Source organism: Colias philodice, chromosome 9 (genome assembly GCF_061535455.1).
Source record: "Colias philodice isolate Cphi_HAF_F1 chromosome 9, ilColPhil1 Martin Lab GWU primary, whole genome shotgun sequence".
Lineage (NCBI taxonomy): Eukaryota > Metazoa > Arthropoda > Insecta > Lepidoptera > Pieridae > Colias > Colias philodice.
This window is the reverse complement of record NC_143094.1, coordinates 1,401,247-1,421,467: the sequence shown is the minus strand read 5'-3', so window position 1 is coordinate 1,421,467 and position 20,221 is coordinate 1,401,247. Positions and strand designations below refer to the sequence as shown.

At 34.4% G+C, this 20,221-nt stretch overlaps 2 protein-coding genes and 1 long non-coding RNA gene across 3 annotated transcripts in view; 2 read left to right on the top strand and 1 right to left on the bottom strand.

Annotated features, from left to right (window-relative positions):
* LOC149485590 (uncharacterized) overlaps window positions 1-20,221 on the bottom strand; it is a 73,187-nt gene that overhangs the window by 36,285 nt on the left and 16,681 nt on the right. The gene's annotated exons all lie outside the window — the stretch shown is intronic.
* On the top strand, window positions 430-10,990 carry LOC149485594 (cilia- and flagella-associated protein 251-like). The gene is made up of 17 exons (XM_089698700.1): window positions 430-585; window positions 1,102-1,248; window positions 1,539-1,797; window positions 2,010-2,125; window positions 2,841-3,121; window positions 4,253-4,404; window positions 5,924-6,032; window positions 6,340-6,533; window positions 7,060-7,211; window positions 7,462-7,691; window positions 8,032-8,143; window positions 8,427-8,648; window positions 8,861-8,952; window positions 9,429-9,663; window positions 9,895-10,117; window positions 10,543-10,652; window positions 10,862-10,990. The coding sequence occupies exons 1-17, from the start codon at window positions 430-432 to the stop codon at window positions 10,988-10,990; spliced, it is 2,919 nt and encodes a 972-aa protein (XP_089554826.1).
* Window positions 15,998-20,075, top strand: LOC149485593 (sulfotransferase 1C4-like). Its single transcript, XM_089698699.1, has 8 exons — window positions 15,998-16,076; window positions 16,395-16,529; window positions 16,829-16,928; window positions 17,324-17,496; window positions 17,850-17,996; window positions 18,705-18,799; window positions 19,167-19,350; window positions 19,831-20,075. The coding sequence occupies exons 1-8, from the start codon at window positions 15,998-16,000 to the stop codon at window positions 20,016-20,018; spliced, it is 1,101 nt and encodes a 366-aa protein (XP_089554825.1). The 3' UTR covers window positions 20,019-20,075.

Sequence of the window (20,221 nt, the reverse complement as noted above, 5' to 3'; positions counted from 1 at the left end):
CACAGTAAAGCTGATACGAATTCCTTACATAACTACATAAGTCATGAATAATAATAATTATATGCGTATATATCTTGCTAGATAGCAAAGTGGATACTAATGGCTATTTATAAATCGTATTAATATTACATATCCATCAAAAACATCCTATTTTACCTATTTACAGAAAGTAAAAGGCTTCAAAAATCCTAAGCAAAAATCTCTACCACGAACTACTTTACTGTAGGTAATTTATTTATAATAGAACCTATTTTAAACATTAACAATTACCCATGACATAATTGACACAAGTTGAAAGTTCTGAGAAATCTGGGCGATAAATAAACAATTATAATATAATTAATTTCGATTTATCCAATAAACCAACAAGATTAAAAGATCTACATCATATCGTTCTAGTTCTTAGTAACCTAACAGGAGGCATTTATAATGCAAGCTTCAAAATCTCTAGAAAAGTTTCACTCCCTTCCAAACATAAGGTCTGGAATGAGTGAGGGAGACCTGCGCAAGTTTTATAGTCTATCCCTATCACAGTTCAGGAAGCATGCTGAATTTGGGGATTACAACTATAAACCAACACCTTTTGTATGAATTATTTTAGTATTCAGTAGTAAAGTAGAGTCTCTTTCTTCATATTAATTGATAGAGTATATAAATACAACACAAACAAACATTCTTAAAATATATAACTACTAGAGGTCCGCCCCGGCTTCGCCCCCTTCGCCTATGTCCTTTCTCGGGTATCAAAATATCTCCATACCAAATTTCATGCAAATTGGTTCAGTAGTTTAGGCGTGATTGAGTAACAGACAGACAGACAGAGTTACTTTCGCATTTATAATATTAGTATGGATTACATGTAGGTATCAAAATATTTTCTTGTAGAAGAGTAACAAATATTTAAAGGTTAACACAGCATGCGTGCAGTACTGCTACTTCAATAGTCACTAGACTCTAGAGCCTAGGCCTAACCTGGAACCAAAAAAAAATTGAAAAACTGAAATAGTTCGATCGAAACCGAGACTTTAAATAACACGTATACTTATAACATTTACACTTTTACCCAATGTTTAAATATTTTCTATCATTCTACTTATCTAGAACCTTCGCTGGATATACGGTTACAAACACAAAGCTGGTGTGATCAACCTCAATGATAAGGACCGTACTGAAGTGTTCTACGCAGCCGGTAATTGTGGTGTTGTCTATGACTGGAGTAAAGAACAAATGAGGATTTTGCAAGGGCACGTAAGAATCCCTATATTCTTTTGCTATTGTTATTTAACATAGAAAATAATGAAATATTTAAGCATTACTATCGTATACAAATTTAAAGAGAGTCGCTGTAGTTAGGCCGCGGCCGTTAAATATATCTAACTGAAGAAAAACTGTACAGATTTTCCTCATATTTAATTTGTTAGAATAAAACCACCTGAATAAGATAAGACACACTCAAACATTTATTGTTAAATAAGACTTCTTTCGCCTCTGATCTGTCCTTCCTTTTTCCCTTATAAAAAGTAGGCAAAAATCCACAGAGACACGTAGTCACGCACTTAGCAGCAGATGCGCAAGGAAAATGGCTGGTCACGGGGGACTCAGGGCCTGAGGACGTCATCATTATTTGGGACAGCAACGACTACTTCCCGCAGAGGACCCTCTTCAACCCCCATGGGACGAGTAAATTGGCTAAAATAGCTTTGAGCGCTGATGCGAAGTTTCTCTTGACGTTAGGATATCACGATCAGGCTATGTTGTATTGGTGGATTTGGTCCTTTGGTCTCGATGTTCCGCATGGTAAGTTTTGTGTAACATGGTAAGATTATTATGGAATTTGTTTAAATAAAAAATCTTTTATGATACAAATATGATGGATTGATAATACAGAAAACAGAAGTACATATTACATAACTTAGTAGTATTTTTCTCTTTGGTTCATAAAATTATTGAATTCATTTTAAAATAAATGCTACAAAAATAGATAGTTAAGACGAAATTATTTATTTCAGCAATGTTAGAAGTAGAAATTCCTCGGGGTGGTGTTATAGACATGAGTTTCAATCCGAATAATAGTCAACAGTTTTTGCTTCTCACCAAATATGATATTTGGATCGGAGTATCTCAGGTATTTCATTTCGATCAATACCCACTGCAGATGTCACCATATTATGTAAGAACATTTTAGACTTTTTTATTGTGACTGTGAAATAATAGACAAATAATAATTTGTAATAAAATAATTTTGCGACTTTAAACTGAGATGTATCTAACCTATCCTACCTTTCAAGTTAGATCAAACTTCACTCGGGGTGCAAATCAAATTTAAAATCGGTTCAGTAGTTTTTGAGTCCGTCGCGGACAAACAAAGTGACACGTACTTTTTATATATTATAAAGTTTTTTTTATAAGCTAAATTATTTACAAATGTCAATTATATAAAAAAGTATAGATGTAAAACACATACACAACACAACATGTATGTGTGTTACATCTATAAATTTACTTAATTATCACAACAATCGGACCTCATTTGTTTTATTATTCTTATCACTATTGACATTGAATATTAAACACAATCGACGCCACCTGCATTGTTTTATAGTTATCTTTTTATATTTTAAGTATTTAATGCATCTTGAGATATACACAATCTGAAATATGCCTACAGATATCGATTTTTGTTGAAACTAGCTTCAATCCTTGTCTTCCACATCTTAAGCAGTAGGAATCTCACAAAGATTATTTGAAGTCTTTTCTATCTGAAAAACCTAATAATTTAACTTTTTAAGTATTTGCGAACAGAATATATCTTATACGACTCTATATATCTTCGTTTGCAGAAAGTATTCGTAATCGAAAGAGGGCTTCTAAAAGAGACCGATGATTACGAACTAAAAATACGATTACCAGTTCGGAAGACCACGCCTGATGTTGGCAAACTGACCTGCTTTACGTTCACCAAGTCCCAAGTTATTGTTGGCTCCAGTCGTGGAGCTGTTCTTTTATATGGGTATACGATAGGTCTTCAGGAGAAGGTGGATATGGATTACGAGGGCCTGAGATTCATTAAGACGTTGAGAGTGGAGAGTAAGAAGATTAACGTCATTAAGAGTATTGATGGGTGTGTTGAAATGTATAAATTCTATTAAAAAATATTTTAGTAACTAGGTCCTAGTTAATTTGAATTTAGTTATTTTTGGTGAATTTACTGTGTTGACTGTAGGTATAAAATGGACGGACTTTAAAACTTTAATATGAACAATATTTCCCTATAAAATAACCAAGACAGTGATATTGTCACAAGGAACTCCTGCGGGGGCGACAGTGTCGCTTAATGGCACGCCACTCGTTGAAATTGACAGATTTTGCTACCTAGGGTCAACCGTGTCGAACAATCTCTCGCTTAACTCGGAGATCGATATTCGTATCGGCAAAGCGGCGACCATGTTTGGGAAGCTTAATGAAAAGGTATGGCGAAACAAACATCTCACTGTTAAGACTAAGATGATAGTGTTCCAAGCTTCCATCATGAGCATTCTTTTGTACGGAGCTGAGACATGGACGTCATATGCCAAACAGGAACGACGATTAAATTCCTTCTATATGCGCTGCTTACGTAAAATCCTAGGCATAACATGGCAAAACAAGATCACAAACCAGAAAGTTCTCCAAACTGCACAGCTACCTAGCCTGACTACGTTGCTCAAACAGAAACGCCTACGTTGGCTAGGGCATGTGTACAGGATGGATCCTTCTCGGTTGCCAAGGCGCGTTATGCTAGGTGCAATCGCCGACGCAAGGAGAGACATCGGGAGACCTTTGCTCCGCTTTAAGGACTGTGTGAAACGAGACATGGCTTCTTTCAAGATTGATCATAATAATTGGGAGAAGCTCGCTACTAATCGATCAGAATGGCGCAAACTTGTTTCCGAGGGTTGCAGATCCTGTGATGAGTCTTGGTTCAGAGTACTCGCAGACAGAAGGAGGAAACGCCATCAAGACGACTCTGAATCGGCTTCTGCAAACTTCCCCTGTCCGACCTGCGGAAAAGTGTGTCGATCCCGCATTGGATTGTTTGGACACCAGAAATATTGCTCAGGCAGGCACCATAAATCGTCTGTGATAGACGTAAAGGCCAATGAATGACGTCCTACACCACTGAAGGATAAGCCCGTTTAGTTCGCCAAAACTTTTTCAAAGCCAAGTTTTGGCGGGAAAATAAAATTTTATAATAAATAAATGATTTCTTCAGGGTGATAGTAACCGGCAATGACATTGGAGAAATACGTTTCTACGACGAGCAAATGATGTTGCTGTACTGGGTCCACGGGTTCCAAGTGGACTCCGTGAGAGGCATCAGCTTTGACCTCATCAAGAGAAGCTACAAAATTATAGATCCGAAATGTTAGTGAACCTTTATAAATATGAAAAGTCATTTATAATAGATTATGTTGTTAGGGAAATATTTCTCAATGTTTTTCAGTGTGGTAAAGTAATATTTATGGTCAACATCGTGATAATAGGCAATTGGCGATTAAATCGTAAATTCCGATCGTAAATCATTCATTTGTTAATAAGGAAACTATTCAACAACTCGCCTATATACAAGTCTAGAACGTTATTTTTATTGAAAGTAAAGTATATCTATACTAATATTATAAAGAGGAAAGGTTTGTATGTATGTATGGTTTTCACGCATAAACTACTGAACCGATTATAATGAAATTTAGCACACATATAGAGGGTAACTTGGATTAACACATAGGATGGGTTTTATCCCGGAAATCCCACGGGAACGGGAACTATGCGGGTTTTCCTTTGAAACCGCGGGCGAAGACGCGTGCGAAAAGCTAGTAAATAATAAGTATACGTAGCATGATCATGAGGCATTTTGCAGTGCCATTTTATATGATGCTATATTCCAGATATTCTAAATTCTAATAAAACAAATTACAATCCAATCTAAGGCAACAAGGAGTGTCCCTGTTTCGAGAAGGTGAACCCAGGTGTAGATCCAGAAACTGGGTTACGACGGCAGAAGCTGATGAAGACAGCCATACCCTCGGATGCTACTACTGCCAATAAGCCCTTTTTGGTCAGAGATTTTATTCTATGTAAGTTGGGGATTCTTACGTTTCCCTTAAAGGTAGCTAAGTAGCTACTAGTTATTATTCTGTGCCTAAGGAGACAAAAGTGACGAAATTAAATACATCGAATAAAAAAAAATGTTGTGTGGTTTTATGAAACCACGGTAAAAGTGAAACTGTTCGAACGGTTCCGAACACTGCTTTGTGTAGCGCATGTCGCGTGACGGTCGGCTGCCGAGTAGGTATACCTACTCGGCAGCCGCGATACACGCGACATGCGCTACACAGACCAAAAAGTTTGAAACGATGTAATAAAAGTTTCACTTTAAAATTTTTATTCGTTGTTATTGTTAGTTACAATAAATATAATAATGTAACATGTGTCATTGATAACAATTATATGCTTATTGGATATTCCAATGAATAATTCTCTGTAATATCTGGTTAATTTTTTATACGTATAAGTAATATAAAATGTGAAATCCTACTTCATTCCTATTTTAAAACAGTCATCGGTTCTAAAAATATTGGTCAATATATTTACGTTTAAAACATAGGTACTTAGTTATATTTATTTTTTACAATTATATTTTTAGCGCGTAAATATTCATTATATAATAAAGTTCTATATAATTACATTACATAATTAAAAAATCATATAATCCGGTAAAAATTATATTATTTCCAAATATAAACAGTAAGTTAAGACTATGAAATAAAAAGTCAAGGTTAGATAAGAATGAATGCATCGGATTACCACTAAGATTTCAGATAAGGATAATTATTTGTTTTCATCAGATATACCAGTATTGTATACTTAATTTATTTGTCAACAGGCACAAACAACGAGGGAGTCGCATTCGTGGATTTTACATCGGAATCTCTGTTGACTATCTTGGATAATAAAATAATGCACGCTCTAACACTTACGGTCCACCCTGAAAAGTTATTATATTTAGTTATAAAATATCAATAATCACACACACGTACCTACGTAGGTCTTTATCAAAGAAGAGAGAGTCGTTGTATTAAAGATTGCAAGCTTTTCCCCGCTGCTTTTGTCGCATTCGAATTGTAATTTATAAACCGTTCTCGTTTCCGATTGAAAACGCACGAATCTTTCTGTAAAATCATTCTGGCCATTAAAGAATTCAGTGATTATTATGCACACCCACAGCAGCAATATAAACATTAATTTTATCAACTTTGTTAATTTTCTATTAATTTATTTTCAATAACATACATTTTTCAGACCCTTTTACTGTGTGGGCTACACTGGCGGTTTACTGGAGCTCCACAATTACCAACAGCACAAGTTGTTTGCAAGGCTGGATTTGCGCGATAAATTCAAAGTTATCACGCCCCCCAACGATGATTCGATTAAGGGGGATTATGAAGTGACGTTTCCAGTACTTTCTGTCACCTGCCTTAAGTATTCTCCTTCAGGTGTATAAATATACCTTTAAATACCAGAAAATAGATTAAAAATTTGCATGATATTGAAGTAGACAACTATTGTGAACTATGTCTTTGTAATAAGGTATTCTATATTTATTTACTTAACTTACTTCCGGCTTCTTTATTTCTTAGTTAAACTGTGAAGAACCGGAGTTCCCCGTGTTTATCTATTCTACTAAATTTTCTTCAAATTATCACTTTTTACACGCTTTATATTAGCTTCACCTGTATGTTTGTAACCGACTGTATGTTTGTAACCGACTTCTTTGGGCGCGATTTTGACCCACTTTAAACGGCCAGATTTCGTTCAAACTTTGTAGATTTATTGAGGACCGATGACAATACAACAATTTGATAAAATTTTCTATTTTTTAGTTCGGTTTTCTATGAAAAGCGTGTTTTTTAGTTTTTTTAAACTACATATTATTAATATCAAGTCTATCAGCAATCAAACTCTCTACATTGGAATTTATGAAGTTGTAAAGTATTTATTGACGCTTTTTATAAATTGAAGGTTTACATTTGGCGTGTGGTCTTGATACTGGTGAGCTACTCTTTCTGGATCCAGTCACAATCGATATTTTGACGGAGACACCATTCAGGGACACGAGTCACGCTGTAAAGGAAATAAGTTACAGTCCCGATTCATTGACCCTGGCGTTTTCTGTATGTTTTCCATTTGTATAGTGGTACCAATTGGATTTTAAACTGAAATTGACTTGAACTTAAACTGACTCCATCTGCATTGAAATTGACTTCTATCAAATTAAACATTTTTTTATTAACAAAATGAATTGTAATTTATAATAATCTTTTATTCAACCTTGAGTCTTAAATTGCAAAAGAAACAGAAAAGATCTTTGCAAAGAAACTTTATTTATAACTACATCTTTTCTATTTTCCTTCAAATTTTCAGGATACAGGCAGAACAGTTTGCGTCTATAAGTATGATTGTATCAATCTCGAGTGGCATTTCATTGGCAAGCATAGAGCCCACTATAAGGACATCACCACACTCTTCTTTCTACCACAGAAGAATGACAATGGGGAATATAAGCTGGTATCTCTTGGTACTGATAGAATGATGGTGGAGTATGATATAGGGGAGAGTTCTGAGGAGTACCTGGAAGTACTTAGTCTGGATAGGTGATTTTTATGTGAAATTTTAACTAGAGTAACTACCAATGTTCCCATAAACTGCAGAAAATTCACTTTGTATGTTATAAGATTCAAACAAAGTGGAGTTTTGGATATCGGAATATTTATAGTACATGACCTGGAAATTAGTTATTTTTACCTACATAATTATTTACTTTAAAATAAAATATTTAAATGCGACGTTGGTTTTACAAATCCTTTAGTATCATGCTGCTTATATTTCTCGGTATAAATGAAATTATAAAAAACATGTAAACACAATAATAATCAATAATATCTTTTTGATATCAACGCGAATGGACAAAAGATAAACAATTATTTACTACAGGTTCGATCAAACCGCGGTTCCTTTGGCGGGAATTCCGTGGCCGACTCCAGCGGACACAGACGCAGAGAACTACCGAACGGACATACCAATGATCCTTGTGGCTAATGATGAGGTTAATCCATTGAATCATAAAATTACCTGGGGTTACTATTTTCAATGTGGGAAAGTGATGGCGAGAATGGCAGTTGTTTTTAAAAAATATATTTTTACATCCTTCTTTACAGTTTTAATTAAATTAAAGTACTGTAGTATCTGTGTGTTTATTTAAGATCTCTAATCTTAATTTACTCAGCGTATATCATACATAATAAATGCATTTTAGTTGATGCTCTTGAAAAGAATAAAATAAATAAAAACCTTACATATCAAGACAAGATAAACAATGATTATTTTAGCACAAATACAAGATAGTAAACTACGCAACAACAATGACTTTATCAACAATACTCGGGCCACGATTTGAACATCCTGTATGTAAAATGCAACTGATAACGAAAAGTGGTGAAGATGAAGAGAAATATCTGCTTTTTGCTACGAAGAATGTCATCGGCTTACAGAAAATGCCGCTAGATGGCAACCCGTGGAAACATATAGGACTACTAGGACATCCTGTACAAGTAATTATTATTAATGCTTAGCTTATTGTAAAGATACCCATCTGATAATTACTTTAAAAAAGATAGTTAGATAATAGATAATCCATATATTATTTTCTTGAATTAAGGAGGAATGATAATTATATATATATAATATGTAGAAAAACATTTCATCAACAATAATGAAAGATAATGTGTAACTATTAAATAATATGAGTATTTTTTTTTTCAAGGTAACAGGCATGTGTTACCGTGAAGATTCGGGTACGCTGTTCACAATAGGTGCCAAGGATACATGCGTTTACCAGTGGGCGGCAAATTACAGGTCAGATACAACTAACCTCCTTTTTTCCTATCCTTACCTTTCTCCTTTTTTTTTTTGGATACCTAGCTATTCTTAAATGTAAAATCATTTGTAAGTTTAGAATGGCAAATTATCCTTTGATTGTTAGAGCAAAAATAAATCGCGCAAGATGACCAAAAAGAGCTGGGTCAATTCCTAGTGCACTTATTAGAAACTAGATTTCCGCCCGCGGCTTCGCCCGCGTTTTCAAAGGAAAACCCGCATAGTTCCCGTTCCCGTGGGATTTCCGGGATAAAACCTATCCTTAAAATCCTTTCTTAGCGGATGCCTACGTCCTAACATCTACCTGCATGCCAAATTTCAGCCCGATACGTCCAGTGGTTTGGGCTGTGCGTTGATAGATCACTATATCAGTCACCTTTGAGTTTTATATATGTAGATAGATTAGTATTTACCTATGTAATAGTCGGTAGTCGTGACAGCTTAAATTTTTACAGGGCGGTAGAACTAACAACAAAGCAGGGCGGCGAGGACCTCGACCCGTACTACTGTCTCATAGAAAACGGCAGACCTGGCTGGCTGTTCCATGAGATTCGAGATCTATTCTACTACATTCAGATACTATGCCAGGGCACTTTTTCTCCAGCAATGAGACGCGTTAAGGACTACATTCCTATTGACTCTTTGCCAGATCTGATGAGAGCGTTGGGATACTTCCCGTCTGAATATGAAGTAAGGATATTGTGAATTTTCAGGCATTAGATTAGAAAAATGAGCATTCGCACTATGCTACTTTCTAACAATATTTGTCTGAAAAATTTGTTCTTTATTTACCTACTAGATCTACTGCCCAGTGACCCACTTAAATCGACTCTATCCTTATTATGGTATCTAGGAATTCGGTATGACTTATGTAATATTTAGAACGAATAGAACGTATTCTCATTAAAATTGTTCCCTCAGGTTGAAAATCTCCTAATAGAAGCGAAATACAAAGTCTACCAACGTGCTCCCTCATTGGAGATAGACTTTGAAGAGTTCGTCAAACTATACCTCAACCATCGGCCAGCGTTTCCCGACACTTACAAGAAAATCAAAAACGCATTTAGGTACTTCGCTACGCCGAACCATGAGAATGAGTTTGTTATATATCAAGAGGATTTCGTGCAAATGTTGAGCCAGAATGGTAAGCTATGCTGTGCCTTTTTTTATAGTGGGAAAATCTTCCAAAGATACCCACGGCCCCCGGGAAAGGAGCCGTGGGTTATGTCGGATTCTTACCGACTAAAACCCCACTGTATTCCGTCGAGCCGCTTTAATGAAAGCTGTGCTGTGCCTAAGATTTGTATTTACAGTTTTAGTGTGGTTTTAGCTCAGTTGCATTCAGAAGTTGCACAATTTTAACTGAAATGCATGCATTCGATATTGGTGTCGCGGATACTACATTTATATCTTATTGCCCATAAAACCTGGGGTGTTTTCATTGAAAGTATTTGATCTGTATCTGTGAATCCATTTGCCTGTGTCTCATAATTATTTTTAGGCTTAAAAATACGTATTCATGTAATAAATTAAATTTTTATTGTTAAAAAAGAAGTTATTTACTAACAGGAGAGCATTTTTCCCGCGAACTATCATGGTATCTGTTGTCTATTCTCTATGGACAATCGTTTGATGATCGGGCAGCGATGAATGAGGAAGATTTTTCGTTTATGCCAGAGGTAATAAATTCTTACATAATAATTAACACATTACAAATATATATTTAATTTAATTCTATCGGTTTCTTACCGAAGTTGCAATTTTATAAATATTTACGGTCTATAATTTTTATCAGAGGTTCTTTTCAAAATGCTAAGTATTTTTTTTTTGTAAAGTTAATATGACTCCCAAATACGAGTATTACTCCCCATTTCGCCTTACATTTCAGGAAATAACTTTGAGTGAACTGTTAACAAATATAATCGGAGTTGAGGACATAGATAATATTTTGGAGTTCTCAACAAAAGATTCAATTCCTTCACAAATTACCGCTTCTTCGGACACTGAAGACGCTTGAGTTTTAATGTTATCTTATTTATAAATAAACTAGAGGTCCGACCCGGCTTCACCCGTGGTACATGTTTATATTTTCTTTCCATAAGAACCATCCTCGTACTTCAAGGAATATTAAGAATTATCGAAATCGGTCCACCCGTTCACGCGTGATGCCGTGACCAAGGAAAACGGGTTTCATTTTAAGGGTGCGTATAAAGCAAAATTACCAATCTTCTATTAGATGATACGTGTAATATTCAAGACCAAATCTAAAAAATAAAATATATATCAAACTAGATGATATGTTCAACGATTCTGTTTAATCAAAAACATAAAATATTAAAATTTACTCGATAAAAAAAAATCACCAAGTTAGCTCTAATTTTCACACTTTTACGTTTTCTACTTGACATGGTAATACTTATTATGATTTTTTTTTCATAAACAATTATATTAAAACATTTGCAAGATATTTGTCAGAGCATTTTGTGTAATTACTTTTAGTTTTGGTTTTATCTGCGATAAACCATTTTATCGTGACAAAACCAAACGTTTTATCTCGAGAAAAAAAGAGCGCCAAAAGTGGTTTATCGCAGATAAAACCAAAACTAAAAGTAATTACACAAAATGCTCTGACAAATATCTTGCAAATGTTTTAATATAATTGTTTATGAAAAAAAAATCATAATAAGCATTACCATGTCAAGTAGAAAACGTAAAAGTGTGAAAATTAGAGCTAACTTGGTGATTTTTTTTTATCGAGTCAATTTTAATATTTTATGTTTTTGATTGAACAGAATCGTTGAACATATCATCTAGTTTGATATATATTTTATTTTTTAGATTTGGTCTTGAATATTACACGTATCATCTAATAGAAGATTGGTAATTTTGCTTTATACGCACCCTTAATATATATACTTACCTACATGTAGTATATTATTATTAGTCTGTGGTATTAGGTATGTACATTGATTAATTTAAATACATTAAATCCACCGTTCTAAAAAAATCCTAGGCTACTGTACAAACTAGTATTTCAAATAGTTTTTCTTTTTGTTATTAAATACAACAATTATTTTATTACAGTACCTATCAAGTTTACAAAACTACGAGGACAGAAAAAAAACTTTAATGCGGTTTTCGTCTCCGAGACTTTCGATTTATAATACTTGTAGTCTAAAATATATTTTGAATTTTGACAACTAAAACATTGCAATGTACAGTACTCCAAAATTGCGCATGCAGATCTTCGCTAATTATCGTATTTCCAGAAACACCCGAATCACCCCGAATCATTGAATCGTAAGTGCCCTAAACAATGCACTGCATCTTGCACCTTGTTCGAAAGAAATAGGAGTCAATTCAGAGTCATACACAATCCAAAACAATTCGAGCGGTAGGTGACGGTAGCCGTATATATTGGTGGTGACCGCACGTATTATCTCTGTATGGAATTATAGTTGGGTCGGCTAAGATCGGACGTATTTGCCGAAAATTTTATACGTACTGTATTTTTTATTTTATTTCTCATGATTCGATGTCGTTTTTCTGTTGCGGTCAACTGTAAATTGATGACAAAAAAATATTGTTTAACCCCTAATTTTTTGGTTTGCGTAGATGCTATCTATCTAAGCAAACTAAGAGCCTAAAAAGTAGACTTTTTTCGACTTACCATAGTGAAGAAAATAACAGTTCGGCCGAAGATCGGACTATGTAGTATCTTCACTTCTATGCGTTTAATAATAAAGTTCACATTAGGAAACCATCTGGACTTACGTCCATACATTGAGCATCAATGATTGGGTCAGGAAATTCCTCAAAAAATTGGACAAAGAAGTTTGCCTGGCCGGCCGCAAAGTGAAGAGAGGGGCAGAACAAAATGGCGGATCTAGTAGTGTTGGCAGCAGTAGAGAATATTGCCTAGTTTGCAAGTTATTCCATGCATCCGATCTTATGTCACATCCGATCTTAGGCGACCCAACCTTATATTGAGCTGCTGTTACATACCCTTCTTAGTTTTGTTTCAAAGTTGAATTTTCCGATAAAATGATTATTTACACAGGTAGCAGATAGCAGTGGGGAGAGTGAAAACTAATATGAGCATAATGAAAGTTCTGATCATTCTACGATATCAGAAATAGAGATAATCCCTGATTCTGTAAATCCTTTGGACTGAGATTTTAATGATAAGATTTCTAAAATTTAAATGTAAACCAGTATTTGAAAATCATTTTTTAAATATAAACTTTGTCTTATTTTAACCTTGCATACATCTATCATTACGCCAGCTTCAGTAAGACACTTTAATAGTTCTAAGTATAGAATTTTCCAAGTAAATCAATACAACAAATGTATATTCGCAATCGTGTGGCTTATCCTCCCTATTAACTTATACATTGAATTATCGAAACAAATTTCGTTACTTATCTCTTTTACCATGAAATCACAATAAAACTCTTCTAATAAACTACGCATGAAGAAAATACATTTAACCACTCTATATACATATCGTCTTCGGAGGCTCGGGGAATATGACAGTTGCCGAACAGTCAGTGCCGTCTTTAGGATCAACGAGGCTATGGGCCAAGGTACTGGCTGGGGCCTATGTAAGGGATGGAAAATCCTTAAATTTTAACTTTATCATTTTTCAGTTTACAATAACGCAATAGGCTAAATCGTAACCCCGTCTCTTAACACCCCACATATGAGAGTTCAATAAATGTGTGATAAACAAGTGTGTGATTTGATATTTTTCTTATTATGTTATAAAATTTGTTGTTGTATATCGAAAATTTTCAGAATTGTGGGGCCCCTGCCTACCTCGGGGCCTCGGGCCAGGGCCCTGCGGGCCCTGCCTTAAAGACGGCACTGCGAACAGTGACGAATTTTTCTATGCGCATTATCAGTTTGGGAGTACTGTAATGGTATATAGATGTTTTATGTATTGCTGTTATAAAAACGTGAAAATGGCTACAACTATTCAGAAAGTTATAGTATCGAACAGCTAAAATCTCTAACGTTACATAATATGGTAGAGCTGTCGAATCTTCCCATCAAAGTACAAGAAGGATGAAATGATGAAATAAGCTTTTTTTATTATATTTTTCAAAATATTTATTATTCTTTTTACGTGACGAAAACCCAAACAAAAACCATTTGATTTTTTTGAGGTAGTTAGTGCTGGCAAACTTTTCTATAAAAAAAATTAACATTTAAACGATGGACATAGTCTGAGCGTAGGTAATTGGTATAATATTCTTATTCCCCGATGTACAATAGTCTACGTCCCTAACATTAATAAGCTGTATGTAAATTGGTTATAATGTACCGACTACTTCATTTGCATACTGAAACGTCACATTCAGTTGCGACCTTTGAAATTATTTGCTGAAGAAAGCATGTTGAATGTTTTTCCTATTTAAACAAAGCTTAAAAGTCTTAAAACATAAAATGAGCTTAATATTACAACAATATAGGATAGTTTGGAAAATCCAAAAGTGCACGCCTCATAATTTTTTTTTAATAATTATTTATTAATTATTATTTTTGTTTATTTAATAACAATTAAACCACATCGAATCAGACCCTGAAAAATGAAAGGGTTCTATTCCTGAGCATACTCAAGCGTAAGAGAAAAAAAAAGACTCGATTAGTAAAGTATTTCGGTCGCTATCGTGTTAACAAGAAAATCCTCCGCACATACAGACACACGGACGTCCAAGACAGAACTTTTTTAAACTGTTTTTAACTAGTTTAAATAACAAAAATGACATCAAAAATATCATGAATGTTAAAAATAGTGTTTTTCTTAATATGTGTGTGTATGTATTAACTAACTTCTGGTCCTATTTGAAAATTTATTTCGGTGTTAGATAGCCCATTTATCGAACGGCTATAGCACAGACTAATAATAATATACTACGTATGCTATAGGCTATATTATAATATCATAACGCTAAGACCAACAGGAGTGGAGCCACGTGGGTTCGTACAGTGATAATAGATGTCGCTATACTCTGTTGAGCCTCTTTTAAGTCGCGCTATTAAAGTTTTTTGTTGTATATTGATATAATTTTCAAATAGCTATTATTAATAATATTACAATTACAAATAAATAAACATTTTTTGAAAAATCTGACAGTGAGTCAGATTTGTTTGAATAATTTACTAATACATAGGATAAATAAGTCGCCGTCGGTAGTAATCCTAAATGTATACTGTATATATTGAACCAATGCCCTATCAATTTTCAACTAAATCGATTCAGCCGTTTTTAAGTTAGTGTAGTGTAGTGTAGCTAAGTGTATTATGTATATGAAGTTCTACTTCAATCTCTACAAACATTACAATATCATTATGTAATATGTATTGGAAATTTGAAACTTTCATTTTGTATTTTCCACAGGTATTTTCGTTTGAGAGACTGATTTTATAGAAACTCCTCCTTGTCTAATAAGTCGAAACTCGAAAAATTTGTTTTCTTATTGTTATGAACATATGGAAACGTAGACAACGTAGGAACGCAACGTGTGAAAATTCGGGGTTTTTGTATAGATACAGCAAAGGGGAAGGGTTACCTATATGTAAAGACATTCTGTATATTTTATCACTACATAGTATAAAACAAAGTCGCTTTCTCTGTCCCTATATCCCTATGTATGCTTAAATCTTTAAAGCTACGCAACGGATTTTGATGCGGCTTTTTTTAATAGGTAGAGTGATTCTCGAGGAAGGTTTTAGTATATAATTTATTAGCTTTTAGACAAAGCGGGCGAAGCCGCGGGCGAAAAGCTAGTTATCAATATAGTTAGTATCAGAAATAAATCTTTCATTTGTTTTTTGTCTTTACGGAAGAGGTTCAAGTTTATAACGTCTCATTGCGAAGATAACAATAATTTAATAATTGCACAAATATTTTGGGGATATTGCCCCTTTGTTTGCGAGATTACAGCAGTTATTTATGCCGGGCTGATAGCACGCTTATATTAAGAGGCGAAATTGATAAGAGCTTAGAAAGTAATTGACCATGTCGCGGATTCCGTTCCCGTTTGAAATTAAAGATGTGGAGGAGAATCTTGCTAAGGAACTTATGGTGCATTTTACAGGTAGATTCATGAGCTTTTTTTATTATTTCATATTGTCCTTTACGGTCATAAAATTTTAATCATGAAAAAATTCGCAACAGCTTGCTATGGTTTTTAATTGATATATTTTGTTAACGTTTATTTTAAATGAATACTCATATAATCTGATCTTACAGGAAGATGGAAAATTTAAAAAATGTGTGTGTGTGTGTTTCTACGATAATTGATCAATATATTATGAAGATTTTATTTTCGAATAATTTCTTATATAGTGTCTAATGTCTATTGGTACCTAAAATAATCTGAGTTAGTCATTTAAATAATAATTTAATTACGCAGGAGAGTTGACGGGGTTCGTGCAAGTTGGTCCCAAGAAATATTTTTTCCCCGTAAAATATAAGGAGCAGGCTGAAGATATTTATAATATGCCTGTGAAACCAGACGACATCTATGTTGTTACCTTCCCTAGATCAGGTTTGTTATTACATCATAAAGATAATAAATTATGTCAGAAATAAAAACATGTTTATCGCAAATTAGCTTACGTTGAATCAGAAAAAATTTTTGCACGCCATTTACAATGGCAGTATAATATGTGATATAAATATTGTTGTATGACCATATACGAGCAAATAAACAGATTTGATTTGTTTTGAAATATATGAGCTTTCAATTGGTGAAAATTTTTGTAAATAGTTTCAGTAATACATACCTACTTTTCCTCCCTATTTCTTTATTCTTATTTTATTTAAAAAAATCTGTTTTACCAAAAGGCACAACATGGACACAGGAGTTAGTGTGGTTAATGAAAAATGACCTAGACTTTGAATCCGCCAAAAAAGCACCCTTGCCGTTCAGATTTCCATACCTCGAGTAAGTATCTATATTGAATATTATAAAGCTGAAGAGTTTGTTTGTTTGAACGCGCTAATCTCGGGAACTATTGGTCCGATTAGAAAAATTCTTTCGGTGTTAGATAGCCCATTTATCGAGGAAGGTTATAGGCTATATATCATCACGCTACGACCAACAGGGGTGGAGCCACGGGGGTGAAACCGCGCGGAGAAGCTAGTTGGTATATAAATTCCCTAACAAATAATTTGTAACGTACTGGACATAGTGCATACTATGTATATTATGCCTTGTAATCAGGAAATTATTTATCAGAATTTAAATTTAGTGCAGTTATAGGTACTTACACCTAATGTAACATTTTCAACTTTCCCAAGTAATAGGAGCACATCGTTAACTTAACATTACCTTCCCAGGTTCTCGATCTTAATCCACCCAGAATTGCATAAGCCTATGATAGAGGATAGCAAAGTACGCCCAGAGAAGTTCCACGTCGCGGAAACAGCAAAACCTGCCATTGAGAAGGTTGCCAACTTGAAATCTCCAAGGCTCATAAAGAGCCACTTGCCTCTGTCGTTTTTACCACCAGGTCAGTAGTATTTAAGAAGTAGTTTTTTCTTGTTTTTGATTTTACCTGAGCATTTTACATTAAGAAGACCACGTTTTCGTGACCACGCAAGAGTTTGTTATATAAAGGTTATATAGATCGGGTTAAATAATATCCTAACTAATATTACAAATGCATAAGTTGGTGATTAATGAGGATGGATGTTTGTTACTCTTTCACGGGAAAACAGCTGAACGGATTTGATAATAGGTACCTACTTGGCAGTGGTATAACTTAAATAGGTATCAGAATAACACATGAGCTATATAAAAACTTGATTTTTCCGGTGGGTGGTTTAAAATCCGATGAAAAGTGTTGAATTTCTAAATCCCCAGGTCTATTGGATACGGCGAAGGTAATATACGTGGCGAGGGACCCCAGGGACGCGGCGGTTTCTTTCTACCACTTGAGCAGGTCGTTCGTGATACAGGGCGCGCCGAAGGACTTTAAGACATATTGGAACTACTTTATTAAGGGATTGCGTGAGTATTTTTTTAATAATGCAAAATTTTCGAATATTATGACGATGGAAATACGACCAATTTTCGGGCCTCTTTAATCTTTTTTGTTCCTTCCAAACTTTCCAAGACATCAACATTAATTCATTGGTACCTAGATTACATTCTAAAAGATAATTGTCTGTCTATCGGTTTTTGTGGTTTTAAAATGGGCCTTCAATTTCATTTTAGGAACGTTTTATTTGAAAAACGTTTGTATGTTAAATAAGCAAAATGCAAATTATTATTACTGGTCATTGTGTTGTTGACATTGTTTATTTTTTATTATATTTTGGACACGTAATAAGCTTCTTATCAAAATTGCATAAAGCACCTGTTTTATACGATCTTATCATTTGATGATAATTATTACGCATTTTATTATTGCACAGAATATTATGTAGCATTACAGTGTTATCTGATTAATTTTATATTGACCTTCAAAGGATTAAATGAAACAATTTAAAAAATATGTATGTACCGAGATTTTGTTTATTCGAATTGAGCTAGTTCGTCGTCGTCGTCATCGTCATCAATCATCATTTATTTCGAGACTAGTATCATAATTTGTTATTTTAACCGTTATTACTAAATTGTGACTTCTTACCTATAGAGTAAGTAAGAAGTGAGTTAAATATAACATCACAATAGCAGGTAGGAAGTACGTTATTCCAATTATTGTTCATTTTTCAGATCACTATTCACCGGTGTTTGAACACGTGAAGGAAGCATGGAACTTGAGACATCATCCGAATCTTTTATTTTTATTTTATGAAGAATTATCCAAAGTAATTACCATTTTGGATACAACGGAACGGAAAAGCAAAAATAGATATGTTTTGAACGATTAATTCCGTAATAGATTAGATTAATAAAGAATTTTAAAAAAAGACGTGTGGCACTCGGGGACTGCCGCGGTAAAGCTATTGCATGCTATGCCTTCAAGCCACACCTCCGCGCCCGTCTCAGTGGGGAGCGTGAGGTTTTTTCGTTACGGAATTTCTCGATTCGGTCCCCGCGTTCAAGGCCCGCGATAGAAGCTATGCAATAGCTTAATAATATCTGTACGTTTTGCTTATTGCTGTTTTTTTTATTATACTTAGGGTTTTGTTTTCATTTTTGCGGGCACTGTTATATGTATGAAATAAATTTCAGGACTTGCCATCCGTGATTCGTCGAGTATCCGACTTCTTAGGTAAAGAAATGACACAGGAGCAAGTAGAGAAACTGGCAGACCATCTCAAGTTCAGCAACTTTAAGGACAACTCGAGTGTCAATCATGTGCTCATGGGCAAAATAAACTTTGCGGTCGAAGGAGAAGCGCCGTTTGTAAGAAAAGGTCGGATAGTTTACTAAGATAAGATTTAGTTGTTAATAAAAAATTAGTATTCATAATTTTTGATAACATACAGCGGCAAAGGTATACTTATATTGACATGTAAATTCTAGGCATAATTCGTAGTCACGGAAGAATTCTACCTATACCCGTGGCCCCGTCGTTGATGCGGCTTGACGGAACACAGTGGGGTTTTGGTCGGTAGGAATCCGACATAACCCACGGCCCTTTCCCCGGAGGCCGTGGGTATCTATGCAAGATTTCCCCACTTAAAAAAAAAAAAAAGGCATAATTCGTAATTTATCGACGTAATAATTATTTCTAACGATACCTATAAAAGAAAGGGTTAAAAATTTGATTTGCAAATTGTAAATACCTATAATAAAAAGAAAATAAACTTGAATAGGATCGGATATATCGGTTATATTTCATTAAATCACCAAGGGTGATGGTTATAATGAAATGCTTAAATATTTTTTTCAGGTAAAGTCGGCGGTTGGAGAGACTACTTCGACGATGAGATGATCGAACAAGCTGACAGATGGATTAGAGAGAACCTCGCTGACACTGACCTGAGATATCCTTCTTGGGAACTACCGGATTTGCCGACAAAAGATAGAAAGAATTCCATTAATGTTGAGTATGTACGAACACCACATGGACGCACTTAGAATCTTCCAGTGATCTTATTATTTATAAATTAATTACAAATAAAGTTGTTATTTTTATATGTGTGTTTATTTACCTTACCGAAAACTTATTTCATTTATAAGATGTAAGTAACTACATATTGAAAGAAGAATAATTTGAGAATTATAACATTACCATTTTACATTGTCCACAACAACGTTCACAATAAATATCTACTTACTCT

Bases quoted from the DNA above. Each gene is read 5' to 3' on its own strand.
- LOC149485594 (XM_089698700.1), top strand. From the start codon at position 430: ATGCAAGCTTCAAAATCTCTAGAAAAGTTTCACTCCCTTCCAAACATA. The intron at 586-1,101 runs GTATGAATTATT...CTACTTATCTAG, and splicing joins ACTATAAACCAACACCTTTT to AACCTTCGCTGGATATACGG. The intron at 6,033-6,339 runs GTTATTATATTT...TACATTTTTCAG, and splicing joins CTTACGGTCCACCCTGAAAA to ACCCTTTTACTGTGTGGGCT.
- LOC149485593 (XM_089698699.1), top strand. From the start codon at position 15,998: ATGTCGCGGATTCCGTTCCCGTTTGAAATTAAAGATGTGGAGGAGAAT. The intron at 17,497-17,849 runs GTCAGTAGTATT...CTAAATCCCCAG, and splicing joins TCTGTCGTTTTTACCACCAG to GTCTATTGGATACGGCGAAG. The intron at 19,351-19,830 runs GTCGGATAGTTT...TATTTTTTTCAG, and splicing joins AGCGCCGTTTGTAAGAAAAG to GTAAAGTCGGCGGTTGGAGA.